This window comes from Salvelinus namaycush, chromosome 12 (genome assembly GCF_016432855.1).
Source record: "Salvelinus namaycush isolate Seneca chromosome 12, SaNama_1.0, whole genome shotgun sequence".
Classification (NCBI taxonomy): domain Eukaryota; kingdom Metazoa; phylum Chordata; class Actinopteri; order Salmoniformes; family Salmonidae; genus Salvelinus; species Salvelinus namaycush.
Window position 1 is genome coordinate 12,726,487 of NC_052318.1, and position 27,798 is coordinate 12,754,284.

Consider the following 27,798-nt stretch of genomic DNA (forward strand, 5'->3'; position numbering starts at 1 on the left):
GCGTAATGCATTTCATTTTCCCCAGCTTACAACCCGAGAATGAGGACCCAAATAAGGTGCCGTTGTGTGCTGCTGCGGTGGAGTAAATTCATTTTATAATACATTTTATTTGATAGGCCTATTTTTTTATTTAGTGCATTGTATGCCAATTTGTTGATAAGTTATTGATTATGCACTGTCCATTTATAGTCCACACAGTAACAATCGCCACTGCTTCTCAGGGAGTCCTGGGATACCGCAGCGTTGATGAGAATAGAATAGTTCTCTATTCTATCTATGCTGACGGTTTCTTCTTGTTGTGTGCAGCTGGCTGTGAGAGGGGCACCCCCAAGGTAAGCCCCATGAGGAGTCATAGAAGATGCACCCGGTGTGGGCCGCTCTGCTGCTCTTAGCCATGTGTGCAGGGCGCATATCCAGCAATCCATTCACCTTGAGACTGGGTAAGTAATGCACCAAATTATCCCCCTGCCTGTGCAATTGCAGTGCACTATCATGCCAACACTCCTCTTAAGGATTTGGCATTGTTTGAATGTGGAAAATAATAAAATCGGTGAGAGCTATTTTTGCTTATACCACAGCTTGGCTGAATACTCAACATTGCTTTAAATTAGACATTTGCATACATTGGAAATCATCCTATTTGGAGATGTGAGAACTGGCTTAATTGAATGTAATACTAGTCTACTGCTTACCGAGCTCTATTAACTAATATAGTTTGTGATGGTGACAAAGGACTTGGCACCTTCGGTTACAATGTGGCTTGTGTTGCTTTTCTATTAGCAATCTCAACTTGAGCTCCTGTCACTTCCTTGCACGCTCTAGTGACTGAATGCATTTGTGAAGCAGAAAATTGCTTTCTATCTTAAAGGAAACAATAACAGAAAAAACAGGGCATTGTCTGACCCTGCATAACTTGTTTATTTAACAGCAACATTCACTATGACAAGCTTCTCATACAGGTCAACATTTCACTGAATAGTATATGAACGATAATTAAAAGTTTGTCTGTGTATCCCTCTCTCCTTGCCATCCAAGCATTGGCTTACCTTATGAAGTGAATCAAATCCCACTGTTGGGGGGGGTCAAAGAATGTAACATTATTGGAGAGCAGTAAAGCCGTCATTGCATTTCTGTTAGGTTGAACTCCCTCACACTGGACTGAGAGTGTTATTTCATATTCAGTACATGACATTTGGGGAAAGAGAGAAAACCCATGACATTTAACATAATAAACTTTTTATCACAGACAACTGCAGTCTGTCTCTCTCCTTTGTTCTAGCTCTGCCTCTAGAGAAAATGCATAATGGGGGACATTTTACATGAGCAAACAGCAGTGAGCAAAATAACCAATATTTCACATAGGGAAGGGATTAATATCCATTGTGAGTTCCAAATACTGCATGTGTATTGCATGCATCGTTTCGTGATTAAATAACCACCTCATTTTAATGCACATTGTTGTTGAACATTTTTAATTAAATCATGCTGCAGATTGTTATAATTTTGACAGTATATTTTGCACAGATCTGTGCTATTTTGCCTGTCAAATACAGCCTGTGCCATAGAAATATAGCAATAAAAATGTCTACTCACTGATCATGCTTGGGAGAAATTCACCCCAAAAAGATGTTCATCAACAAAATAAAAATCCGCTCATTGCAAAATATTTTCCCAAATATGTTAATTATACCAACCTATAGGTCCTCACAATCAACACAAATGGGAGAATACTATTGCAGTTCAACTGTAATGTTTGGCATGATAGTGGCCATAGGAGATGGCTATACAGCAGAAACTGATCTGGCACCAGGCTATGGCATTGATGGCATAGTTAGGGTTTAAAAAGCTGGTAACCTGGTTGGAGGATTCCTTATTCCCTCCTGATTCCAGGAATATTCCAACCGGAATTTCTGGAAAACAGGGAATTTGGGGAAAGTTACCAAAACTTTGCAACCCTAGGCATAGTCCTCAAAATGGCAGAACCGTAACACACCCTGTGTCTTGTAGCTGCTGTTCTGGATGACCCGATGGAGTGCAGTCGTGGTGAGCGCCTGGCTATCACCCTGGCCAAAGAGGGCATCAACCGTGTTAGTAACCTCTCTGTGATGGGCAAAGTGGAGGTGGACATTTTTGAACTCCTGAGGGACAGCGAGTACGAGACAGGGGACACCAGTAAGTCAGGATAATGATATACAGTGCTAAAAACTGAAGTATTTTCTATGTGGCAGAACACGTGGAGGGCAGTGATGAGAGAAAATCCAGAGAGGCTCAAGACAGAGGCAAAGCTGGTGTTTATTAAAAGTAAAAGGTTTTAATACAAAGGTTCCAACTGTAACTGGAACCAAGTTCCCTCAGGGCATAGGCTAATGAACTTGATATTTGTTGCTTACTTCATACGTTTTTAATAAACAGTACGTTCTAAATAGTAAGTAGTGTGATTAGTACAGTATGTAGTTTTAGTAAGTAGACTAGACAGCTTTCGGATACGGCCAAAGTCTTACAGCTAGAAACAAATCCCCTTGTCCTATGTACCATTTACACAACAAGCTCTAACAGTCTCATGTCAGAATTAGATGTTCAGCCATGTTTCCCAAACAAATTTCAAAGTTGTTCCAAATGTCAAATTTCAAAGTGTTTATGGTTAAGTTTAGGCATTAACTCTGAATGGTTAAAGTAAGGTTTGGGATAGGCTTAAAACAAAAAAATCTCAAAAACAACTTTCTATTGGTGAATTTAAACATTCAACCTTTGACACGAGTGGCAGATGTTTACACCCATCCGCCATCCCCGTCCAAAATGCCTTAGCAAAACCGAAACCTACTTGAAGGTAACAGCGTTTACTGTTGCCCTTAGTGGACGGTTTCCATGTCATCTCCCAACATCCTCAGACATGGATGGACATCGAATACTGACTTGTATCACGGGTGACCTGGCTGCATTTCCAATGCTTGCTCTAGTCTAGTGGATGTAAAGTATTTTTTTATTTATCTGAAGCCTCGAGAGAACATATTGGGTTGCGTCCCAAATGGCACCCTACATTATACTATTTATGCACTATATGGGGAATAGGGTGCCATTTGGGATGCAACCCTTTAGTTGACTGGCAGGAAGGAAATGACAAATGCATTTCCCCAGTTCCAATAAAGGCCCAGGCCAGTTTGGCCTCTCCACGGCTGGTTGGCTGTGGAAATGGATACCTCTGAAACAGGATTAGAAATGGACTGCTGACTAATTGTCTGGATCTCAAACAGCACCCTATTCCCTATATAGTGCACTACATTTGACAAGAGCCCTATTGGCCCTGGTTGGGACACAGCCATTGCGGGAAATGTCAAGCGATTTTTAAAAGTGGAATTCTCCTTTTTAATACTTGATTCAGACAGTAGTGAAGTAGACGGGGAGACAGAAGGGAAGACAGTAGGAAGGGTGGACAGTGGACACAGGGATTGAACCCTGGTCTCTGGTGGGGAGATATATATATACACACACACACACACACACACACACACACAGTGCTGCTTGAAAGTATGTGAACCCCTTGTGCAATTAAAGATTTTTAAAAAATTACCGTGAAATCTTCATTTTATCAGAACCAGTCTTTTTGGTCTGGCATAACAGGTTAATATTTATCAACACTATATGTTGGTGTAGAGGAAATCATGTGTGTAGTAGAAAAACAAAATAAAAAAGGAATTAGTGCAGGTGCCAAAATAAGTGAACCCCAAGTTGTATTGGTTAAATCAAGTAGAATCAGGTGGGTAAACAATTGGGTACCAAATGAACCCATCAAAGGAGAGATCGTTAGGAAAGAGTTTGGGCGGGGCATTTACCTGGATGGTGTTACCTATCCAGGTAAATGCAAAGCACACCATGCCGAAAGGAGAGCTAAGAGGACATCAGGACGAGGGTAGTGAGAGCACATCAGTCTGGGGAAGGATATAAAATCTCAAAAAGATTTGAGCTCCATCAGTCCACTGTGAGGCAAATAACTTACAAATGGAGAGCATTTAACATGACATCAACTCGGCCTAGAAGTGGACATCCTTCCAAAATATCCCCAAGAGCCACAAGAACAATAATACATCAGGTAAAAGCCAACCAAAACATAACATCTAGAGATTTGCAGACCTCCCTTGCTGCATCTCAGGTAACTGTGCATGCTTCAACAATAAGAAGAACACTGAATCAATGCCATTCATGGGAGGGTTGCTAGGAAGAAGCCTCTGCTGTCAAAAAAGAAACAAACTGCCTGTCTTAACTTTGCCAGAGACCACCTGGACAAACCTGAAGGTTTCTGGAAGTCCATTCTCTGGACCGATGCATCCAAAATTGACCTTTTTGGTCACAATCAACACCGCTATGTTCCCCAAAAACCCAACACTGCCTACCACCAAAAATAACCTTATCCCAACAGTCAAGCATGGTGGTGGGAATGTCAAGATCTGAGGCTGCTTTTCCTCCTCTGGAGGAAACTCCACATCATTAAGGGAACCATGAATTCTGAGGTATACCAGGAGATTCTTGAACAGAACGTAAGGCCATCAGTCAAGGAGCTAAAGCTGGGCCGAAAATGGGTCTTCCAACAAGACAACGACCCAAAGAATTCATGCAAATCTACCAAAGAATGACTCAGGAGAAAGAAGATTTGTGTTTTGGCCAAGTCAAAGTCCTGACCTAAATCTAATCGAGATGCTGTGGCAGAACCTGAAGCAGGCAGTTCATGCCAGACACCCCTCAAACCTCACTCAATTGGCGTTCTGTAAGGAGAAGTGGGCAAAAATCCCTCAAAACAGATGTCAGAGACTGATTACTGGCTATAGGAGGCGTTTACTCCAAGTTGTCGCTGCTAATGGAGGTGCTACAAGTTATTGACTGAAGGGGTTCACATATTTTTGCACACATCAAATCTGAGTTTGCTTATTTAACAAAAGTGGTTTATTTAACAATGAAAATATAATTTACTTGGAATGTCTTTATTAAGAATTGGGGTATAGATAAGGATTTTATGTTTATTTTATAGCAAAATAATGACCAGCCCTGTAGGGTTCACATACTGTGTATATATACAGTGCTGCTTGAAAGTATGTGTACCACTAGACCATTAAAAATGGGAAAATTTGTAAACAGGGTATTGATTCATCATTGTCCAATTTACACTACAAATTAAATTATGGAAGCTATACAGTGCATTCGGAAAGTATTCAGACCCCTTGACTTCCACATTTTGTTACGTTACAGCCTTATTCTAAAATGGATTTAATGATTTTTCTCCCTCAATCTTCACACAATACCCCATAACGATCAAGCGATGTAAATGTATTAAAAATAAAGAAAATAACAGATACCTTAGTTACATAAGTATTCAGACCCATTGCTAGGAGACTCAAAATTGAGCTCAGGTGCATCTTGTTTCCATTGATCATCCTTGAGACGGTTTCTACAACTTGATTGGAGTCCACCTGTGGTAAATTCAATTGATTGGACATGATTTGGAAAGGCATGCACCTGTCTATTTAAGGTTCCACCATTGACAGTGCATGTCAGAGCAAAAACCAAGCCATGAGGTCTAAGACAGGATTGTGTCGAGGCACAGATCTGAGGAAGGATACCAAAACATTTCCACAGCATTTCCGGTCCCCAAGAGCACAGTGGCCTCCATTCTTAAATGGAAGAAGTTTGGATCCATCAAGACTCTTCTTAGAGCTGGCTGCCCAGCCAAACTGAGCAATCGGGGGGGCCTTGGTCGGTGAGGTGACCAAGAACGCGATGGTCACACAGACAGAGCTCCAGAGTTCAGGCCTTTATGGTAGAGTGGCCCGACAGAAGCCACTCCTCAGTAAAGGGCACATGACAGCCCGCTTGGAGTTTGACAAAAGGCACCTAAAAGGACTCTGACCATGAGAAACAAGATTCTCTGGTCTGATGAAACCAAGACTCTTTGGCCTGAATGCCAAGCGTCACATCTGGAGGAAACTTAGCACCATCCCTACAGTGAAGCATGGCTGTGGAAGCATCATCCTGTGGGGATGTTTTTCAGTGGCAGGGACTAGGAGACTAGTCAGGATCGAACAGACAAAGTACAGAGAGATCCTTGATGAAAACCTGCTCCAGAGCGCTCAGGACCTCAGACTGGGGCGAAGGTTCACCTTCCAACAGGACAACAACCCTACGCACACAGTCAAGACAACTCAGGAGTGACTTCGGAACAAGTCTCTGAATGTCCTCGAGTGGCCCAACCAGAGCCCTTACTTGAACTTGAGCTAACATCTCTGGAGAGACCTGAAAATAGCTGTGCTGCGACGCTCCCCATCCAACCAGACAGAGCTTGTGAAGATCTGCAGAGAAGAATGGGAGAAACTCCCCAAATACAGGTGTGCCAAGCTTATAGCGTCATACCCAAGAAGACTCGAGGCTGTAATCACTGCCAAAATGCTTCAACAAAGTACTGAGTAAAGGGTCTGAATACTTATGTAAATGTGATATTCCCGTAAATTTGCACAAAAAAAAAAAAAAAACAGTTTTTGCATTGTCATTATGGAGTATTGTGTGTAGATTGAGGGGGAAAAAACTATAATACATTTTAGAATAAGGCTGTTATGTAACAAAATTTAGAAAATGCAATGGGTCTGAAAACTTTCAAACGCACTGTATGATTCCGTAGACCACAGGCTCTGCACAGGATTACACAATTCTGGAGATAGCGCCCTTTGATACGCCTCTCAAACCAAGACACGCTTGTCAGCCTGATATGCAAAAAAAAAAAAATTGTGTTTATTGCGGGAAAGGATTTGTTTTTTGCATAAGGGTGGGGATGTAGTGTTGTGATATCCCTCCATATTGGGCCCATGTAGGTGACACTACAGTATGTCTAGGCTGTGGTTGGAGTCTTTCTATTTAGCCTTCAATGAAAACTAATGGTAGATCCTCCTTCACAATGTTTGCCTCAGCAGCGCTGGGTGCTAGAAAGCTCACCACACACAGTTCAGAGTAGTAGCCAGTCATCCTCACTACGAGCCCTCTGCCTCAGCACTGCATTCCTCTACTGCATCTCCCATTCCTCTCAAGTGTTAGGTAACTCCTCAATAGATGGTTTCAAAAGATCAGGAACCAGCAGCCAGGTGAAACAAAAAAAGCTGGTACAGTGTCCAGACGCATCATTCAAACAAAAACAATGAACCAGCTGGCTAGCCAAGCCAAAAATAATTGACCTGCCAGTCTATCTGCAAATCTGTGGGTCAAAACTACCAGAAACATGCAAGAAAACAAAATGTACATATTTACTTGTATATTGTAAAAGTAAACAATACTTTCAAATTCTGCTTTTATATTGTATTAAATTGCATTGTACTCTGTATCAATATGCAACCAGTGTGTAATTCAATGCCATTGTAAATTCTATGTTAACGCTCATTTGGTTCCCTCTGTTTTCTCCTCTCCCTCCCAACAGTGTGCCAGATTATCTCTAAGGGAGTTTTGGCGGTCCTGGGACCCTCTGCTAGCCCAGCTTCCGACACCATCATCAGTAATATCTGTGGAGAGAAAGAGGTGTGTGTGTGTGTGACCAATACACTTCTGTGAACATGGGTGCACATGCAGGTATTGGTCTGTGTATTACGTTCCCCAGCAAGAAAACCAAATAATGTCGCTCAAACAGAAGGTGGAACTAACAAAGAGTTACTGACCACAACCAAAATGGTGGGGGTTTTAGGAAGGGTTCTGAAAGGTCACTAGCAACAACTGGGACCTAAAAGACACCCACCATGAGCGCCCACTAAATTTGTCCAAAATTAAAACCCACACCAAACTTAGATAGGACGCAAATCAAAAAGTACAACAAAACAAAAACAGGGAAGATCAGATAAGCACTCAAATAGGGAGTACCAACAAAAAAGGCGTTAGCTCTCCACATCTCTCAAGACAACTGAAGCACTGGGCAAGCCACTCTTAAATATCACCTGGGCCAGCACAGGTGAAACACTTTCCCACTAACGAGATGACAAACCAGCACAGGTGTAACACATACTGACTAACGAGGTGACGCCAATCGGTGCACCCCACATGCTAATGTCCAACCTCAAAATAAAAATGGAAAAACCAAAGCCTGTAATACATTCCCCCTTTAGACATCAAATATATCCTATATTTTTGTTGGAGAAGTTTGCTCACCACCAACAGAAAATTACTTCCATCTCACAACATGATCAACTTAAATGCGTCACCATTTCCAATAGAAACATGGTGTCTGTCTGTCAACAATTAAATACAAGACAAAACAGCCAACTTTTTTTTATATACTGTATATATACTTTTTACAATCTATTTTTTACTGCCTAAAAAAATGAAGTTTGAGAAACATAGGTAAAATCACGTACATTTCTATAACTCTCATCCACTTGGAACGAGCCCAATCAAGACACAACTAATCTCCAAAAACGGCAAAACGTGCAGTCAAAATAAATTGTGAGCCAGGGCTAAACACAAAACTTATTGCCTGACCACCCTTGAAAGACAATCAGCAACCAAGTTGTCTTTACCACGGACATGTCGGATTTCAAGAGGAAATCTTAACAGCCTTTATCTAAACGTCCCTTTTTCAGGATCCTCTTTCAAAGATAATTCATAAAAATCCAAATAACTTCACAGATATTCATTGGAAAGGGTTTAAACCCTGTTTCCAATGCTTGTTCAATGAACCATAAACAATTCATGAACATGCACCTGTGGAACGGTCGTTAAAGACACTTACTGTCACGTTCCTGACCTTATTTCCTTTGTTTAGTATTGTTTAGTTGGTCAGGACGTGAGCTGGGTGGGCATTCTATGTTATGTGTTTCTATGTTGGGTTCATTCAACTAGCCTGATATGGTTCTCAATCAGGGGCAGGTGTTTTACGTTTCCTCTGATTGAGAACCATATTAAGGTAGGCTGTTCTCACTGTTTGTTTGTGGGTGATTGTTGCTGTGTCTGTGTCACCACACGGTACTGTTTCGTTTCGTTCCTACCTGTTCGTGCGTTCATGTTTTATGTTCTCAAGTTCAGGTCTGTTCACGTCGTTTATTGTTTTGTAGTTTGTTTAAGTGTTTTTCCGTCTTCGTTTAATAAACAATAAGTATGTATTCAAACCACGCTGCATTTTGGTCCGATCCTTGCTCCTCCTCAGACGAGGAGGAAGACGAGCGTTACACTTACAGCTTACAGATGGTAGGCAATTAAGGTCACAGTTATGACAACTTAGGACACTAAGTTGCCCAGGGTCCCTGCTCATCTGTGTGAACGTGCCTTAGGCATGCTGCAAGGAGGCATGAGGACTGCAGATGTGGCCAGGGCAATAAATTGCAATGTCCGTACTGTGAGATGCCTAAGACAGCGCTACAGGGAGACAAGACGGACAGCTGATCATCCTCGCAGTGGCAGACCACGTGTAACAACACCTGCACAGGAACGGTACATCCGAACATCACACCTGCGGACAGGTACAGGATGGCAACAACAACTGTCCGAGTTACACCAGGAACGCACAATCCCTCCATCAGTGCTCAGACTGTCCGCAATCGACAGAGAGGCTGGACTGAGGGCTTGTAGGCCTGTTGTAAGGCAGGTCCTCACCAAACATCACCGGCAACAGCGTCGCCTATGGGCACAAACCCACCGTCGCTGAACCAGACAGGACAGGCAAAAAGTGCTCTTCACTGACGAGTTGCGGTTTTGTCTCACATGGGGTGATGGTCGGATTCGCGTTTATCGTCGAAGAAATGAGCGTTACACGGAGGCCTGTACTCTGGAGCGAGATTTATTTGGAGGTGGAGGGTCCGTCATGGTCTGGGGAGGTGTTTCAAAGCATCATCGGACTGAGCTTGTTGTCATTGCAGGCAATCTCAACGCTGTGCGTTACAGGGTAGACATTCTCCTCTCTCATGTGGTACCCTTCCTGCAGGCTCATCCTGACATGACCCTCCAGTATGACAATGCCACCAGTCATACTGCTCGTTCTGGGCTTGATTTCCTGCAAGACAGGAATGTCAGTGTTATGCCATGGCCAGCGAAGAGCCCAGATCTCAATCCCATTGAGCACGTCTGGGACCTGTTGGATTGGAGGGTGAGTGCTAGGGCCACTCCCCCCAGAAATGTCCGGGAACTTGCAGGTGCCTTGGTGGAAGAGTGGGGTAACATCTCACAGCAAGAACTGGCAAATCTGGTGCAGTCCATGAGGAGGAGATGCACTGCAGTACTTAATGCAGCTAGTGGCCACACCAGATACTGACTGTTACTTTTGATTTTGACCCCCCCACCACCACCTTTGTTCAGGGACACATTATTCAATTTCTGTTAGTCACACGTCTGTGGAACTTGTTAAGTTTGTTTCAGTTATTGAATCTTGTTATGTTCATTCAAAGATTTACACGTTAAGTTTGCTGAAAATAAACAGTTGACAGTGAGAGGACATTTCTATTTTTGCTGAGTTTATTATAGACATGTTTGTCTTGTGCACGTTTTAAATTGACAAAGTACTTGTTAGCAAAGGTCTCACCTAGAGATGATATGCAGGAGCTTGCAGGGATTTGTAGTCTTGCATGATGTCTACTTTGACGCTAATTAGCATTTTTGAATCTGAGAGTAAATAGAGCTGAATATATTGATAAAAGTCACCTTGTCCTGGGCCTCCCGAGTGGCGCAGTGGTCTAAGGCACTGTCGCCTCTTCACTGTTGACGTTGAAACTGTGTTTTGCAGGTACTATTTAATGAAGCTGCCAGTTGAGGACTTGTGAGGCTTCTGTTTCTCAAACTAAACACTCTAATGTACTTGTCCTCTTGCTCAGTTGTGCACCGGGGCCTCCCACTCCTCTTTCTATTCTGGTTAGAGAAAGAAAGTTATTTGTTTCTAGACATTTTGAGCCTGTAATCGAACCCACAAATGCTGATGCTCCAGATACTCAACTAGTCTAAAGAAAGCCAATTGTATTGCTTCTTTAATCAGCACAACCATTTTCAGCTGTGCTAACATAATTGCAAATAGTTTTCTAATGATCAATTGGCCTTTTAAAATTATAAAGTTGGATTAGCTAACACAACGTGCCACTGGAGCACAGGAGGGGTTGCTGATAATGGGCCTCTACACCTATGTAAATATTCCATAAAAAAATTGGCCGTTTCCAGCTACAATATTAATTTACAACATTAACAATATCTACACTGTATTTCTGATCAATTTGATGTTATTTTAATGGACAAAAAATTGCTTTTCTTTTAAAAACAAGAACATTTCTAAGTGACCCAAACTTTGAATGGTAGTGTGTGTGTGTGTGTGATATATACATATATATATGTGTGTGTGTATATACAGTGGGGAGAACAAGTATTTGATACACTGACGATTTTGCAGGTTTTCCTACTTACAAAGCATGTAGAGGTCTGTAATTTGTATCATAGGTACACTTCAACTGTGAGAGAAGGAACAAAAATCCAGAAAATCACATTGTATGATTTTTAAGTAATTCATTTGCATTTTATTGCATGACATAAGTATTTGATCACCTACCAACCAGTAAGAATTCCGGCTCTCACAGACCTGTTAGTTTTTCTTTAAGAAGCCCTCCTGTTCTCCACTCATTACCTGTATTAACTGCACCTGTTTGAACTTGTTACCTGTATAAAAGACACCTGTCCACACACTCAATCAAACAAACTCCAACCTCTCCACAATGGCCAAGACCAGAGAGCTGTGTAAGGACATCAGCGATAAAAGTGTAGATCTGCACAAGGCTGGGATGGGCTACAGGACAATAGGCAAGCAGCTTGGTGAGAAGGCAACAACTGTTGGCGCAATTATTAGAAAATGGAAGAAGTTCAAGATGACGGTCAAATCACCCTCGGTCTGGGGCTCCATACAAGATCTCACCTCGTGGGGCATCAATGATCATGAGGAAGGTGAGGGATCAGCCCAGAACTACACGGCAGGACCTGGTCAATGACCTGAAGAGAGCTGGGACCACAGTCTCAAAGAAACCCATTAGTAACACACTACGCCGTCATGGATTAAAATCCTGCAGCGCATGCAAGGTCCCCCTGCTCAAGCCAGCGAATGTCCAGGCCCGTCTGAAGTTTGCCAATGACCATCTGGATGATCCAGAGGAGGAATGGGAGAAGGTCATGTGGTCTGATGAGACAAAAATAGAGCTTTTTGTTCTAAACTCCACTCGCTGTGTTTGGAGGAAGAAGACGGATGAGTACAACCCCAAGAACACCATCCCAACTGTGAAGCATGGAGGTGGAAACATCATTCTTTGGGGATGCTTTTCTGCAAAGGGGACAGGACGACTGCACCGTATTGAGGGGAGGATGGATGGGGCTGTGTATCGCGAGATCTTGGCCAACAACCTCCTTCCCTCAGTAAGAGCATTGAAGATGGGTCGTGGCTGGGTCTTCCAGCATGACAACGACCCGAAACACACAGCCAGGGCAACTAAGGAGTGGCTCCGTAAGAAGCATCTCAAGGTCCTGGAGTGGCCTAGCCAGTCTCCAGACCTGAACCCAATAGAAAATCTTTGGAGGGAGCTGAAAGTCCGTATTGCCCAGCGACAGCCCCGAAACCTGAAGGATCTGGAGAAGGTCTGTATGGAGGAGTGGGCCAAAATCCCTGCTGCAGTGTGTGCAAACCTGGTCAAGAACTACAGGAAACGTATGATCTCTGTAATTGCAAACAAAGGTTTCTGTACCAAATATTAAGTTCTGCTTTTCTGATGTATCAAATACTTATGTCATGCAATAAAATGCAAATTAATTACTTAAAAATCATACAATGTGATTTTCTGGATGTTTGTTTTAGATTCCGTCTCTCACAGTTGAAGTGTACCTATGATAAAAATTACAGACCTCTACATGCTTTGTAAGTAGGAAAACCTGCAAAATCGGCAGTGTATCAAATACTTCTTCTCCCCACTGTATATGTGTGTATATATATATGTATTTATATATATATATAATTTGGGAGCAGTAACAGTGAGTGGACGTTCCCCCTTTCTCCTTATATTGGATCTTTTCCCAAATCCTGTGAAAAGTTTGGATGTGTGTAAAACCCTCCATAGTCTGTGTTGTCTTAGGCCTAATATTATATGCCCACGGGGAGCAATTATGGTGCCTGCAACTGTATTTAGACAGCCTATTTAAAACAATAGTTGTTTTGATTGGAATTATTCAGTCTTTTTAGGTCTTAGTGAATTTAATATTGCGTATTGACAACGTTTGGCATGTCCATAATTCAGACATAATGCATTTTACAGTATTGGGGTGGCAGGTAGCCTAGTGGTTAGAGTGTTAGGCCAGTAACCGAAAGGTTACTAGATCGAATCCCAGAGCTGACAAGGCAAAAATCTGTCATTCTGCCCCTGAACAAGGCAGTTAACCAACTGTTCCAAGGCCGTCATTGTAAATAAGAATTTGTTCTTAACTGACTTGCCTGGTTAAATATATAAAATACAGTACACTTGGCCTATATCAGTGTGAATGCTATGTTAACGGTATATTTCCATATTGAAGCCATGCAATTACTGTTCAAAACATATTTAGCAAATATGGGAAAGGCCTATATTTAGTAGGCCATTTAACAAACTAGACTATAACGGACTGACATTCTAATTGGAGTTAATTTTCATCGCAATACATAAGACTGTAAATACACAACTTGAAGCAACCACATATTTTAGCCCTGGGGCACATTCTGATTGGCCAGTCAAAGGTCAAGCCTCGACACACCTTCAACTTCTTTATTAATCAAAACCCAGCCCTTTCGTGCCACTATCAGCTAAAGCACCCATAATTCTAGTTGTGAAAATAGCAAAAAATATTTTGGTAACACCTCTGAACCTATAGACTACCGCCAGTGCTTAGATTTACCATTGCAATAGGTTTATTAAAATAGAGTCATGAATCTCCAACAAGCCATTCTTGATTGCGTTATATAATTAATATATGCATTTTCCCATGCCTAAACAAGAGATTGTTCTTCGCAGCACACAATTATGAGAGTGTAGACCCAGAACTAACAATGTTACCCCAATGTTTGTCTTTGCTATTTTGGCACCTGCTGCACATTCAGGGCTTGGTATCTTCTTCTATAGCATGGACACAAATAAACATTATAGTATACTCTTACAGGCTTTGGTTTTTCCATTTGTATTTCAATGTTGGACGTTAGCACGTGGGGCACACAGAATGGTGTCACCTCGTTAGTCTGTGTGTGTTACATCTGTGCTGGTTTGTCATCTTGTTAGTGGGAAAGTGTTTCACCTGTGCTGACTCGGGTGATATCTAAGAGTGGCTGGCCCAGTGCTCTAGCTCTCTTGTGATATGCAGAGGGTTAACACCTTTAGTTGGCTTTTGTTCTAGACAAACAATCCTATAGCTGATCTTCCCTGTTTTTGTTTTGCTACACTTTTTGATTTGCTGTGGGTTTTATATTTGTGTGCCTGTAGTTGCTTGTCAACTTTCAGTGGATAGCCCATGAGCCTTTCAGAACCCCTCCTAAAACCCAACCTGTTACGCTTATAATGTTTACACTGTGGTCAGTGACTTTGTTAGTTCCTCCTTCTAATTGAGTGACATAATTTGGTTTTCTTGCTAAGGACTGTAACAAAATGGGAGCTCGTCCGGGATCTTGTTTCCCATGAGTATGGTAGTCGCTCTAATCACCTACTCTAAAGCTCTGCTGTGCCCAGATATATTTTTGTGTCCAAAATACACTTTCGGTAGCGTTTGTCACTGACATCCAACCTGAGAGGTTATAAGATTGGTGCAATCATTTTAAAAGTTGCATAAACACAGGCTTACAAAAAAAACATGGACTTTAAGTTGGAAGGATTTGTGGAAAACCCTACATGGGAGATGCTAGATAAATGTATGAAGGTGAATCTGCTTGTCATTGCAAAGCATTATGACATCAACGTTGCACATGGAAATTCAAAAGCAGTAGTCAAAGAGTTACATGCTGACCAGACCTCATGCACACGCGCGTCCGCCTTCGTGCACAAGTTGATTTTGTCCACCCGCACCATACACGATCAGGACACGCAGGTTGAAATATCAAAACAATGATATTAATTTGGGGACAGGTCGAAAAGCATTAATGGTAATTTAGCTAGCTTGCTGTTACTAGCTAATATGTCCTGGGATATAAACATTGGGTTATTTTACCTGAAATGCACAAGGTTCTCTACTCCGACAATTAATCCACAGATAAAACTGTCAACTGAATTCGTGTCTAGTAATCTCTTCTTCTTCTTCTTTTGACTTTATATGGAGGTTGGCAATCAACTTTAAGGTTCATTACCACAACCAACTGGAGTGTGGACCTCAGTTCATCTTTCAATCACCCACGTGGGCATATGCTCCTAAAAACTAATGAGATGGGAGAGGCAGGACTTGTCGAGCGTCACAAATAGAACCAAGTTCTATTTTAGCGCCTGGCTACGCAGACACTCGCTGATGCGCACGCAATGATTGAAAAATGATGATGAAAAGGGTCATACGGGTGTTAGTGTACACCACATAGATGTGCAACTGCGAGAGCTAGAACTAAAGGCAAAATGTGAAAAACTGAAATTAGAGCTTGAGCACAGGGACAGACAAGATACGCGTGCAGCCAAACTACAAGAATGTGAACATTCAGCCAGACAACAGGAACGTGAGCATGCCATTTGACTAAGAGAAATAGAATTGAAATCACTCCGAATCCAGTCAGGCCATCCTGCAACCTCAACAGAGTTTGGTCGGCATAGTTATTTTACTCTGTTTGAGCAGATTGCCACATCCCTAAAATGTCTGCGAGACATTTGGTCACTGTTCATCCAAAATGTTCCTGTGGGAAAAGCTCAAAGTGTACACCGCTTTCTCTTGACCAGAGTTCAGATTGACACTTAAAACTGCTATCCTTTGGGCTTAGGAGTTGGTCCCAGAGGCATACAGACAACAGTTCCGTAAATTAAGAAAGACACAATCACAAAGCCATGTTGAGTTCACAAGGGAATAAGCATGTCTTTTTGATCAGTGGTGTTGCTTTCAAGAGGTCAATGACCTTGATGATTTAAAGACACTCATACTTTTGCCTTCAAGAAAGGGTTATCTACATGTATGAGCACAAGGATCTCACTCTTGAGAAAGCTGCAGATGAGTTTGTTGACACACAAAACTACCTTCAAACAAAGCACCCAGTAGTTATCCTTATGCAAAAAGCAATCCAGAAGTCCCCTCCTACTGCAAGGTTTCAGTCCTTTTCTACAGAGCCCAAAGAAAGCTGTTTTTTTTTCATATCCGCCAGTTTGTTATTACTGCCGTGAGAAAGGAAACATTGCCTCTGTGTCCTAAGTTGAAACAGAAAAATTTGAGAAAAATACGTTTCTTCTTGTGGGAGCCCTCCAGCCCATTAAGTCTCTGATTGGGACTGGTGTATCTCCTAAACAATATTTTGGATGAGATGTGTATGAACTTTTTTGTTTCAGACGATTTGTGTCTTTGCAGAGTGGTGATGCTGTTAAGCAGCCGGTGAAGATACTGCGAGACACTGGGGCAGCCCAGTCCTTTATTTTGGAGGGTGTTTTGCCTTTGTCTGACACTTCAGCGAGTGGTTACAGTGTGTTAGTACAAGGCTAGGAGATGGGTTGAATGGAAGTTACTTTGTATAATGTAGAACTCGAGTTTGATCTTATTTCTGGTTCCGTTGGAGTGAAGACAAGCCTACCGGTGAAGGTGGTCTCAATCATTTTGGGAAACAATTTTGGCTGGAGGGAATGCCAAATCCTGTCGTTTTGTAAGGAACCCAGAATAGAGGAACCTGATGGGTTATCAGAAAAGTTCCCTAGCGTGTGCTATGCCTAAGAAAGTTGCAGAGAGCAAGTCTAGTGTTGAGGATGTCAGCGATCCCACCATGGTCGATCTGTCTGAGATGTTGATGGGTGATTATGATTTTGGTAAGCCTCCTGAGTTGACAGCTCTTTTGAAAACCCCAAAGGTGAGCGAATTTGTAGGACCGCTGAAGGAAGAGGGTCCCTACAGTTCGATGTCTAGGAAGCAGCTGATTGCTGAACAGAGTAAAGATGTTTCCCTTTCCCCTCTTTTTGTTGAGATACATCCAGAGGAGGAGTTTGAAGTCTATGGGAGTTGCTTTGACAGAGATGGTGTTCTAATTAGGAAATAGCATTCTTGCGCCACTTCTGGGCAAGAAAATTCCCTAGTTTTCTCAAAATTGTTGTTCCAGCTGCGCTTCGACAAGAGATACTGAGGTTGGCTCACAATAGCAGGCCATCTTGGGGTCAACAAGACCTGTGGCCGTATCTTGCCTAGCTTCTTCTGGCCTGGTCTGAAACAGGATGTTGTGTTTGCCAGTGGCCGGGTTAACCGAACAAAGCTTTACCAGTTACACCTTTGCAGCCTATTCCCGCTTTTGACAAACCTTTCAGCAGGGTTCTGGTGGACTGTGTTGGTCCTTTTCCCGAAGCCAAGAGTGGTAACCAGTTTCTCTTAACCATAATGTGTGCTGCTACTCGTTTCCCTGAGGCCATTCCACTGAGGAAAATCACAGCTCCCAGTATTAAGGCCCTGGTGAAACAATTATCAACGTTTGGACTTCCGCGGATTGTGCAATCAGACCGAATTCGAATTTCATGTCAAAGGTCTTCCAGCAAGTTCTACAACAGTTGGGTGTAACTCATTTCCCCTCTAGTGTCTACCACCCAGAGTCTCAAGGTGCTATTGAGAGATTATCAGACTTTGAAGTCTATGTTGAGAGCTTACTGCTTTTAGTTTGAGAGACTGGGATGAAGGGGTCCCTCTTGTGCTGATTGCAGCGCGGTTGTTCAGGAATCTCTCGGTTTTAGTCTGAATGAGCTTGTTTGGACATCATTTAAGAGGTCCTTTTGAACTTGCTGAGAGCGAGGTTGTTGCAGGGCAACGCCTTAATCACAAAAAAACGAATCCGTTGGAGCACGTTAGCGCCATAGTGAAGTAGAGTTCATGCTTGAGCACAGCATTGCACAACATGGCAACAGTTCGTAGAGTTCGCCCAGTATATTTGTAACAAAGGGGATGTTTTTCCCCCAATTTTTTGCAAAGTCAATGCCGTTACTAAGTCAGACTCGTACCCTTTGCCTAGGGTCGATGATTGTGTGGACTGTGTTGGCACTGCTAAGTACATTAGCAAGTTTGATCTGCTGAAGGGATATTGGCAGGTCCCTCTAACTGAGCACGTCAAAGAGTTGTCTGCTTTTGTCACTCCTGATGGTTTGTTTTCCTACCTTTGTCTTCTGATCAGGTTACGAAATGCTAAGACCCTTTGGTCTCTGCACCGGTGCTAGCAGCTCCGGATTTCCGTCGTCCATTTGCTTTGTACACCGATGCCAGCGATGTAGAAGCAGGGGCTGTGCTCCTACAGAAATGCAATAACAATGTTGAGCACCCTGTGGGTTACTTTTAAAAGAAATTGTCCTCATATCAAAACCACTATCGAGAAGGAGGAGCTCGTTTGGTACTGGCTCTTCAGCACTTTGAGGTTTATGTATGAATCTCTACCCTTCTGGTGGTCTATACCGATCATAACCCTCTCGTTTTCCTGCAATATGGGACTCCAGCGAAGGAGTTGGCGGTTCGTGGAGCTCGTATTCTGGACTAAACTGTCAAATCGAGGCAAAGGTAAGAATCTCTGGATTAACTATCAAATGTGAATCCAGAGATGGTTAATCCAGAGCTTCTTACCTTTGCCTCGATTTGGCAGTCTAGCAGTGAGGACTCATAATTTCTTCCTGAGACCAGCAGACCAGTGAAATAAAAAAACTCATAATTATCAGCTTTCATTCAGTCAGCGGATAAAACCGCTTCGCCAGGACGAATATATATACACTCCTTTCTTGAAACATTATCTTAACAGCCTTTATCTATTATAGACATGTTTACGCAATGGCAAACCTATAGGCCTTCAGTGTGTGACAGGTTCGTGATTCTGTTAAAGTAGCCTACACAATCGCAAAGCATGTGAAATATATTCACATTCACAAATATATTCACATATTCACATATTCACACTGCCTAGTTTCTGCAGAACGTCATCTGCAGGCAGCAAGAGAGCTCTCAAATGGTTTTGGCATGGAGCGGCTCACAGAAGGATGACATTGGTAGCCGGTAGGGTAGGAAAGACGTTTCAATTTATGATATCTACCAGTAAATGCTAACTAAGGAAACAATGGGTATGCAAACCAGGTATTAAACAAGTTTAGTCCGAAGTGTTGGTTTGTATGCTATTTGTGGTGCGCAATTGTTATCATGCACTGTTTGCATCAGGGGTGTAGACATGGATGGGCCTGGGTGCACTGAGGCCAGGCCTTCACAGGCCCACCCAATCAGATTGATGTGGTTTAAGCATTGTTGTGGACTTAGACCATCACATAACTTTTTATTTTATTTTTATCTATAAAAAAAATAGGTGATTTTTGAGGTTGAAAATCTGAAACATCTATAGGAAAACTCATACAAAAAGGAAACAGGATTTTTCACACGGAGTGCCATTTTCTTTCGCTGGACTGGCCGCTTGGGAATTTTCTTGCAAAATTACGGTATACCCATATCTCCAGGTACCACTACACCACGGCATAGGGCCGATGGAAAGACAGCAGTCACACACAGCATTATGTTAAAGGTTAAGCAGTCCATAAATTCGGACATAATAAGTAGGTAGCAAATCATAACACAAAAACACAACCATTAAGCGTTTCCCAATTGAAATGTATTACTATTACTTCCCAAAAATAATTTCACATTTACCACACAAAGTAACCTGTGACTTAAAGTGGAACTGACTGTGTTTTGAAAGATATGAAAGAGACCATCATAATATCAGTAAAAAATATCCAATTCCCAGTTTATGCTACAAAACCAGCTTTATAAGAGGTTTTAATAATAGCTTATTTGACTTGATAGATGCATGATTAATATAATTCACCAATACATTTCTTGGTAGTCCAAAAAATATTGCTGTCAGGTTGTAAATCACAGCTGGGCTGGTACATTGTTTGCTGCCTCCATTCTGGATGCATTGTTTCAGTTTCAATGACTCAATATTCTGGGGCAAAAACGGACAAATGTAACTAACGCTGAGAATGTCAATACAATCGAACTAGCAAGGGCAATGATCACAAGTCAGTCAAAATGTTGCTAATAGGCTAGAGTATATATTTATGTAGCAAGTTTAAAACACGGAACCTAACGTTAGCTAGCTAGCTGCTTGGAGGATGTCATGCCATTGGAGGAGTGGGTGATTCACTGACTTTTTTCTCGTATCGTTTTTTGGTGGCTATACACAGCTAGAGATGCAGGTATCATTTGGTTAGCTAGCAATAACTTGAACAACTGTTATCCAGTTGGCATATCTCTTGCGTTTGCAAATTCACTCTTTTTATCTACTCCGATTTCAGAGCACTCTCGTCCAAGTGTGCCAGAGCACAGAACTGATGAATTTACAAATGCTCAACACCCGCTGAATATGACCGGTGTCAGTAAACATAGGCAAAAAAAGAGTCAAGAACGCTCTAGATAACATGTAAACAGCTAACCAGCTCTGCTACGACAAGTAAAATGGTCAGAGTGAGGTGTTCTCATTTGTTTCTGGAAGTATCTCGCTAACAAGTTAGCCAGTTAGCTTGGTTGGGACAAGCATGGCAAGCTGCAGAAGGACGAGGAGGCTACAATTCCCCATTGTTTATCAGCGCAATTTTGACAGCCAACTAGCTGAAAAAGTTAGTGTTTATCTAATGTTCCTTCATTAGATTTAAGCTCATCGGTTGTTGATGTGCATAACTGAGTAAGAGAGCCTACCTTTTCATGGTTGTTTGATCAATAGGACTGTAAAGTTAACAAATGTGAGAGGACTTCTGTGGTGTTTACATTTTTGCACAAATGCAGGTGTATTTTGTGGCTTTTGGTGAATGCGTTCTAATGATCTAAAGTTGCGCTATTGCAACTTGCCTGGAAACACAGTAAGGTTCAAGGGGTATGATGGCAGGCCCGTGTGGCAAATGGCTTGTTCATATAAAGGCCTACTGTAGCTCTGATTGCTTATAGTGCACCGGTCTGTGTAGACTCCGGTCCTGGACAAAACAGATGTTTCTGGTCTTGACTCGTTCTCGGACCCGTTGGGACCCTTCTGGTCTTGGTCTTGACTCTGACTCAATTTGCTCTGGTCTTGGATCGGTCTCGCTTTAGGTGGTCTCGAACACAACACTGGTTCTTTTATGATAGCCACATTAGCAGCTAATTAGCATTTCATTTTGGGGGTGGGTAAATACAGGCAAATATATTGATAAAAGTCACCTTGGTAACTGCCTATGTAACAGTATAGCTTCCGTCCCTCTCCTCGCCCCCTCTGCACACATCAACAACTGCCTCCCAGGAAGCATTGTTACCCATCGCGCCACAAAATCCGCAGCCCTTGGAACAACTACTTCAAGGCCTCAGAGCGAGTGATGTCACTGATTGAAACGCTATTAGCGCGCACCACGGCTAACTAGCTAGCCATTTCACATCGGTTACACCTACATGTACATATTGCCTCAACTAACCGGTGCCCACGCACATTTACTCAGTACCGGTACCCCCCTGTGTATATTATTTTTTTAAACAATATTTTTTAAACATATAATTTTTTTTTAACTGCTTTGTTGGTTAGGGGCTCATAAGTAAGCATTTCACTGTAAGGTTGTATTTTGCGCATGTGACTAATATTTGATTTGTCCTAGAGAGATTTACATGGTTATCAAAACGTCACGTCAGGTGTTTCTAAAATTCCCTATGGCAAAAAATGAATGGTGAAAAACCATTGGAACCAATTCCTTGTTTGATTGCTAGGTTTTATGGGTATTATGACTCATACTATGGTACTCTATATCCCTAGTTGTGCTCACTGAAGTCTTTTACTCAGTTATAAGGAATTCCTATCTCTTTACAAGGTCCCTGTAACACCTAAAGATTTTGCAATTGTTTTAGATGCCATTCCCTCAGGTGTTGCTCTGTTATTCAGGAACGTGTCAAGACCTGACCCTCAGAGCCTACCTTCTATTGACCCTATTGACTCATCAGTAGGGAAGATTTGTTTCTCTTTTGGCCCATTCAACAACAGAGCGATACGAACCTTGTTTCAGCAGGATGTTGTATCTATACCTTATGTCATGCCTTATTGGAATGGATTTATTGATAATATCTGTTGGAAAAAAGTTTGGATGTTGCCACACACATACCTACTTGTTAACAAAATGAAGGAGATTTCCTTTAAAATTATTCATAAATATTATCCTGCCAACAACTATATGAAGAAGTTAAAGGAAAACATCAACTCAAATTGCTCCTTTTGTAATGACCACCCAGAAACAGTGTTGCATCTTTTTTGGCATTGTATACATGTAAGAAAACTGTGGCAAGATCAGTAGATTTATAATTGTAAACATTTATGACGATTTTACACTATTGTGGAGAGATGTACTGCTTGTATTCTTTACATACGATAAAAATAAGCTGAAACATTTTTATGTAATTAATTTCATTATTCTTTTGGCCAAATTTCATATACACAAATGTAAATTTACTAACAAAAAACACATTTTCTTACCCTACAAAAAGAAATTGAACTGTATTTTAAGACAGTTAAATACTCTACTAACAAAAAACCTGTTAGAATTGTAAGTGTATGTATGTCCCTTAAGGTCCTTGTGTAATTGTAATGTGATATTGTACCCCCTAGCTCGATTGTCCATTATATATAATCTATATATACTTGTGTTCCCTTATGTACTTTCTGTATTGATTTGTTGTTAATAAAAATAAAAAATAAAATAAATAAAGTAAAAAGTTGTGCTCACTGAAATTGCCATATTGGCGCACATTTTTAAGGACACACCTCAAATATTGCTTCCTCAAAGGAAGATAGGTAAATTATTGAACCTGGCCTAGGGGTTGGAAAACGCCAGTGTGCCAGTTTTTACATTACAAAATTTCTAACTAACGTGTGTTTGATACTTGCGCCTCCTTACCGCCAGCCAAAAATAGAGCCTTCAATGAGATTCGGTAATGGCTGTTTTTCAGCTAATTCCCCCATTAGCCGTGTCTCACCTTGTGTCCTAGCCTAATGGCGGTTGGGATGTTTTATTATTATTAAAGCAGAGCATTGTCCTGCTGAGAGCAGAGCTGAGCAGCTGTTGGAGCTTATCATGGTCTGTCTCTCCGTATGGCAACACATTACCACTGGACCTCTGAGACAATTAAGGGCTAGGTAGAAGCAGGCAGGCACGAAGTCAACTCTATACTTATAACATTATGCCTATGGTGATGAGGTGTAACCAATGAGTGTAACCTTCTAGCCGGCCACAGTGTTGTTGATTCACTTAGTGGGTTAATGCAGGAAACTAATGGGTCTACTCAAGTGGTTTTTTCACCCATAGCTGCAGTGGATACTAGCTCTATTTATTACAGTCGTGACTTCATATTCTATCATCCCTCTGTGTGCCCTATAGATAGATGCCATATTGACTTTGAAGACATCAGCTGCTTGCTAGTCTATTTACAGGTAAATGCCAAAATAAAGGAAACACTTGAGTAAATGAGGGATACAAAGTATATTGAAAGCAGATGCTTCCACGCAGGTGTGGTTCCTGAGTTAATTAAGCAATTAACATCCCATCATGCATAGGGTCATTTGTAAAAATCCCCAGTTGCCCATTATTTTGTCTACCATGGCTAAAAGATCTGTGACTTTGAAAGAGGGGTCTCAAATGAGCATAGGGGGTTTAAGTGTGTGTCTATCATTCACCAGATCTCAACTGAATTGAACACTTATGGGAAATTCTAGAGTGGTGCCTGAGACAGTGTTTTACATCACCATCAACAAACCAAATTATGGAATTTCTCATGGAGTTCCAGACACTTGTAGATTATATGTCAAAGATCATTGAAGCTGTTCTGGCAGCTCGTGGTGGCCCAACTCCCTGTTAAGACACTTTATGTTGGTGTTTCCTTTATTTTGGCAGTTACCTGTGTGTGTATATACAGTATTCATCAATGTATGGCACTAGAAGGAGCTGGCCATGGTCCTGGAAACATCTCAGTTGGCAGCTTCAAAGGGATGTTCAAGGGGAGAGGCACTGGTTGTCGAAACATAGCTGTAGTATATTCTTACTGCACAGTACATCTCCCGTCTCCTGCAGCATACTGTATAGACTTTTGTATACATATTTTCTGTACTACTTATAAGTATTATAGTTCTCATTCACAAGGTATTAGTTTGTCAGCTGCTTTGAAACAGTTCATTTTAAGTTACCCAGTTGAAATGCACTAACACATTTGATCACTGTGTTTTCCGAGAGTACATTTCACTCTAAAAATCTAGTCCGCTTCGGTAGTTAAGGGGCGAATCCTAACTTTTACTGACATTTTTGACAATTGGATATTAGGATTCGTCCCTATTAGGGTTACCTGGGACCGTATGTACCAAGGCTCTTAGAGTAGGAGTGCTGATTTAGTCCATTTTCGTTATGATATAAAAGTCTAAACTGATCCTAGATCAGCACTCATACTCTGAGAAGATTGATACGTATGTTCTACGGTATGATTTAATTTGCTTTTCATTACACCCCCAGGTGCCTTATGTGAGGGTGGCCCCCGAGGACCTCCTGAGGGCCCGCTTCCCGCGCTTCTCGCCCCTGGACCTGCGGCCCACCAATGCACATGTCAGCCTAGCCGTGGTGGACTTGCTCTCCTTCTTCAACAGCACCAGTGCCTGTCTGCTCTGCGCCAGGGCTGACTGTGAGTTGCCAACCATAGAAATGGAAATTACTAGATGGACATTCCCATTCAAGTAAACTATCCTATAGAAATACAATTACTCAATTAACTCAACTATGTTGTGATGGATGGACCCATAGAAATATAATTACTGTAATGGAAATTCCACAGGGTTTTATATGATAACAATACCCCTGATCAGAAGTACAGTTTAACTTTAGGACATGCATGCAGTCATTGCATATACAGTAACAGGAGGCGATGTAGTGAGATGGTAATTTAGCAGATATGGTCATTTAGCAGACCCATAAAATTGGTGTTGACTGTTTTCTGACCAACTGCCCCATTGGAACCACCAGTCTTCCTCTAGCAGGTCAGTCATCTCTGTCAGTCTGCCCCTCAAGCACTCATCTGCCCAAAGCTGACTATTATTTGTTTCATTCACATCACGCACTCAGCATTCATCTGTACATAGCAGGTCATTATTGATCCAATTTAGCTTTTCTGTCTTGACATGGTCATTGGGACGTTTGTGTGTGTGTGTGTGTGTGTGTGTGTGTGTGTGTGTGTGTCACCATGCGTCTGTGTGACAAGCCTATGGAGCCAGGCCACCTCAGAGATATCACCCAGGGGCAGGTGTGGAAAGCGTGAAATTATGAGTTAAGCTTTGCTTTGGTTCCCAATGCTTATATAGAACGTGGATAAGATGAATCCCTCCAACCTACGTCCTAAAAATATACTTAGGCTAACAGCTGGTATTTTCTCTATAACAATATGTTATCTTAACTGAAAATATAATGCCTATTTCCTAGTGAAATTTGCTTTCACAGTGTTAGTTGGGCACTGGAAAGATGATGTTGCTTACTTATGACAATTTTGTTATATTTTGAAGATGGTAAATTACATACTGTATGCTGGTCTTTTTGGACGGACTTGAAATGCAGAAATCAAGCATTTAGAGCATATGTAAGGAAATACAGCCAACAAAGGAGTGATAGTATAAACCTACAATGGCTGTATGGATAAAATACTTCCTATGATTTACTTAAAGGACTAGCGGAGTTGTAAAATGTGGTACTTTTATCACCAAAGGCAGAATTCCTTGCAATAGTCTCCTACTGGCCATTACTTAGACTATTAGACTTTAATAGAAGATATTCAGATGATATTGTAGCGACCTGATGTTCATAAGAAAGTGTATCAACGTTGTGGGCTGTGGGATACAATATTACACTTTCATGGCCAATTGTTGCTGTTGTCCCAGGTTTGATGAACCTGGAGCAGTTACTGCGTCAGTTCCTAATCTCTAAGGAGACGCTGACTGTTCGTGTGCTGGATGACAGTCAGGACCCCATGCCTGTTCTAAAAGAGATCCGCAACGACCAGACTGACACCATCATAGTGGACGCCAACGCCACTGTGTCCCACCTCATCCTGGAACGGGTAAGCGTCCCAAATGGCCTCTTATTCCCTATGTAGTGCACTACTTTTGTCAGAAATAGTGCACTATAAAGGGAATAAGTTGACACATTTTGGGACCCATCCATACACTCCAGCCCATTGCCCAATCCCAAATCTATCGCTACAGGTCTACGCTTTATGCACTTGTGGATATCTTATTTGATAGGTGTAAAGCGTAATTCATAGTCCACAGATGCTAGGACGCGATAGTCCGGTGTCCCATTGTGACATAGCTATGCGGCTCTGAGACCACCATCCGCGGTGACGCACAGCTCGAACGCACACCTTCCCACTGTTCCCAACCAACGCATCTCTGGTATGCGTTTTATATTCATTTGAATGTGTTGACAGTTGGAGAAATTGCTTGAGCTGCACTGAGATTTCGAAAAGTATGAAAGCCAACAGTCCAATATTCTAGTACACTGCTAAGCGTAACCTCTTATAGACGCTTAGCTAGTGATATGGTAATACATCATTCTACCTTGACCTCTGATAGATAGGTTCAGTGGAATTTTCACCATATTGCTTACATCTATCAAATCCTCTCAGATCTCCACAGGTACATAGAGCGTTGGGTCTAGGAGGCAATTTGGGATTGGCAATACAGTATGACTAGTAGTGGCTACATTCATTACACTAACAAGCTGGGTTCAAACAAACCGGGTTGGGTAGGTTACTTTCTAAAGGTAATCCGTTACAGTTACTTGCCAAAATTGTAATCGGTAACGTAACTTTTTGACTACCCAAACTTAGTAACGTAGTCTTAAAGAAAAAAAATATTGAACCTTTATTTAACTAGGCAAGTTAGTTAAGAACAAATTCTTATTTACAATGACGGCCTACCAGGGAACAGTGGGTTAACTGCCTTGTTCAGGCAGAACGACAGCTGCCCCAAGTAGCCTATCTGATTACATTCATTAATCTGATTATTCAGTTAGTTTTAGATTGCTTTCCCCTTAAGAGGTATTAGAAGAAGACAAAAATGTATGTTACCAATTGAACGACATCTATTGCAGGATAAATCAATGTTAAAGTTTACATAGCTGGCCATATATGGATGTTACATTTTACTTTATGGGTTGGTTATGTAGGCTTCTTTAACCCATCGCTTTCTACTACATATAATACGATTTCAATTTTATCTTTACATTAATAACCAAAGCCTATCAGAATTCCAGTCATTCCAATAAATGTTATACCCTTTGATCTTCAAGAAATAGGACTTGGAAGTATAGATTAGACATTGTTTTACCTGAGCATAACCCCAAAACTAATGACTTATTAGCCAGCCCTACTCTGTTGATTGTGATTTTGTTATCATGGAGGACTGATTGGGCTCATTGATTTGAGTTGAAAAATAAATGCTTCGATCATGGAATGGCATGCTTTGAGCACTACTGAAAAGTGCTATTTACATGTGAAAAAGGAATGCCATTTGCTATAGGCCTATTGTTTACCTTTTTGTTGGTGACACTGATATTGTGATAATATGCAGCTGTTTAAAGGGCAAATCCACAGATGAAACGATAACAA

General features: G+C 41.6%; 1 protein-coding gene across 1 annotated transcript in view; it reads left to right on the forward strand.

Annotated features, from left to right (window-relative positions):
• The first annotated feature begins 358 nt into the window (after positions 1-358).
• The window catches only part of LOC120056774 (glutamate receptor ionotropic, kainate 4-like), a 78,223-nt gene continuing 50,783 nt past the window's right edge, over positions 359-27,798 (forward strand). Inside the window, exons 1-5 of the mRNA XM_039004981.1 lie at positions 359-440; positions 2,008-2,172; positions 7,448-7,545; positions 24,660-24,825; positions 26,069-26,247. Coding sequence (XP_038860909.1) covers positions 359-440; positions 2,008-2,172; positions 7,448-7,545; positions 24,660-24,825; positions 26,069-26,247 — 690 coding nt within the window. The remainder of the gene's footprint in view (positions 441-2,007; positions 2,173-7,447; positions 7,546-24,659; positions 24,826-26,068; positions 26,248-27,798) is intronic.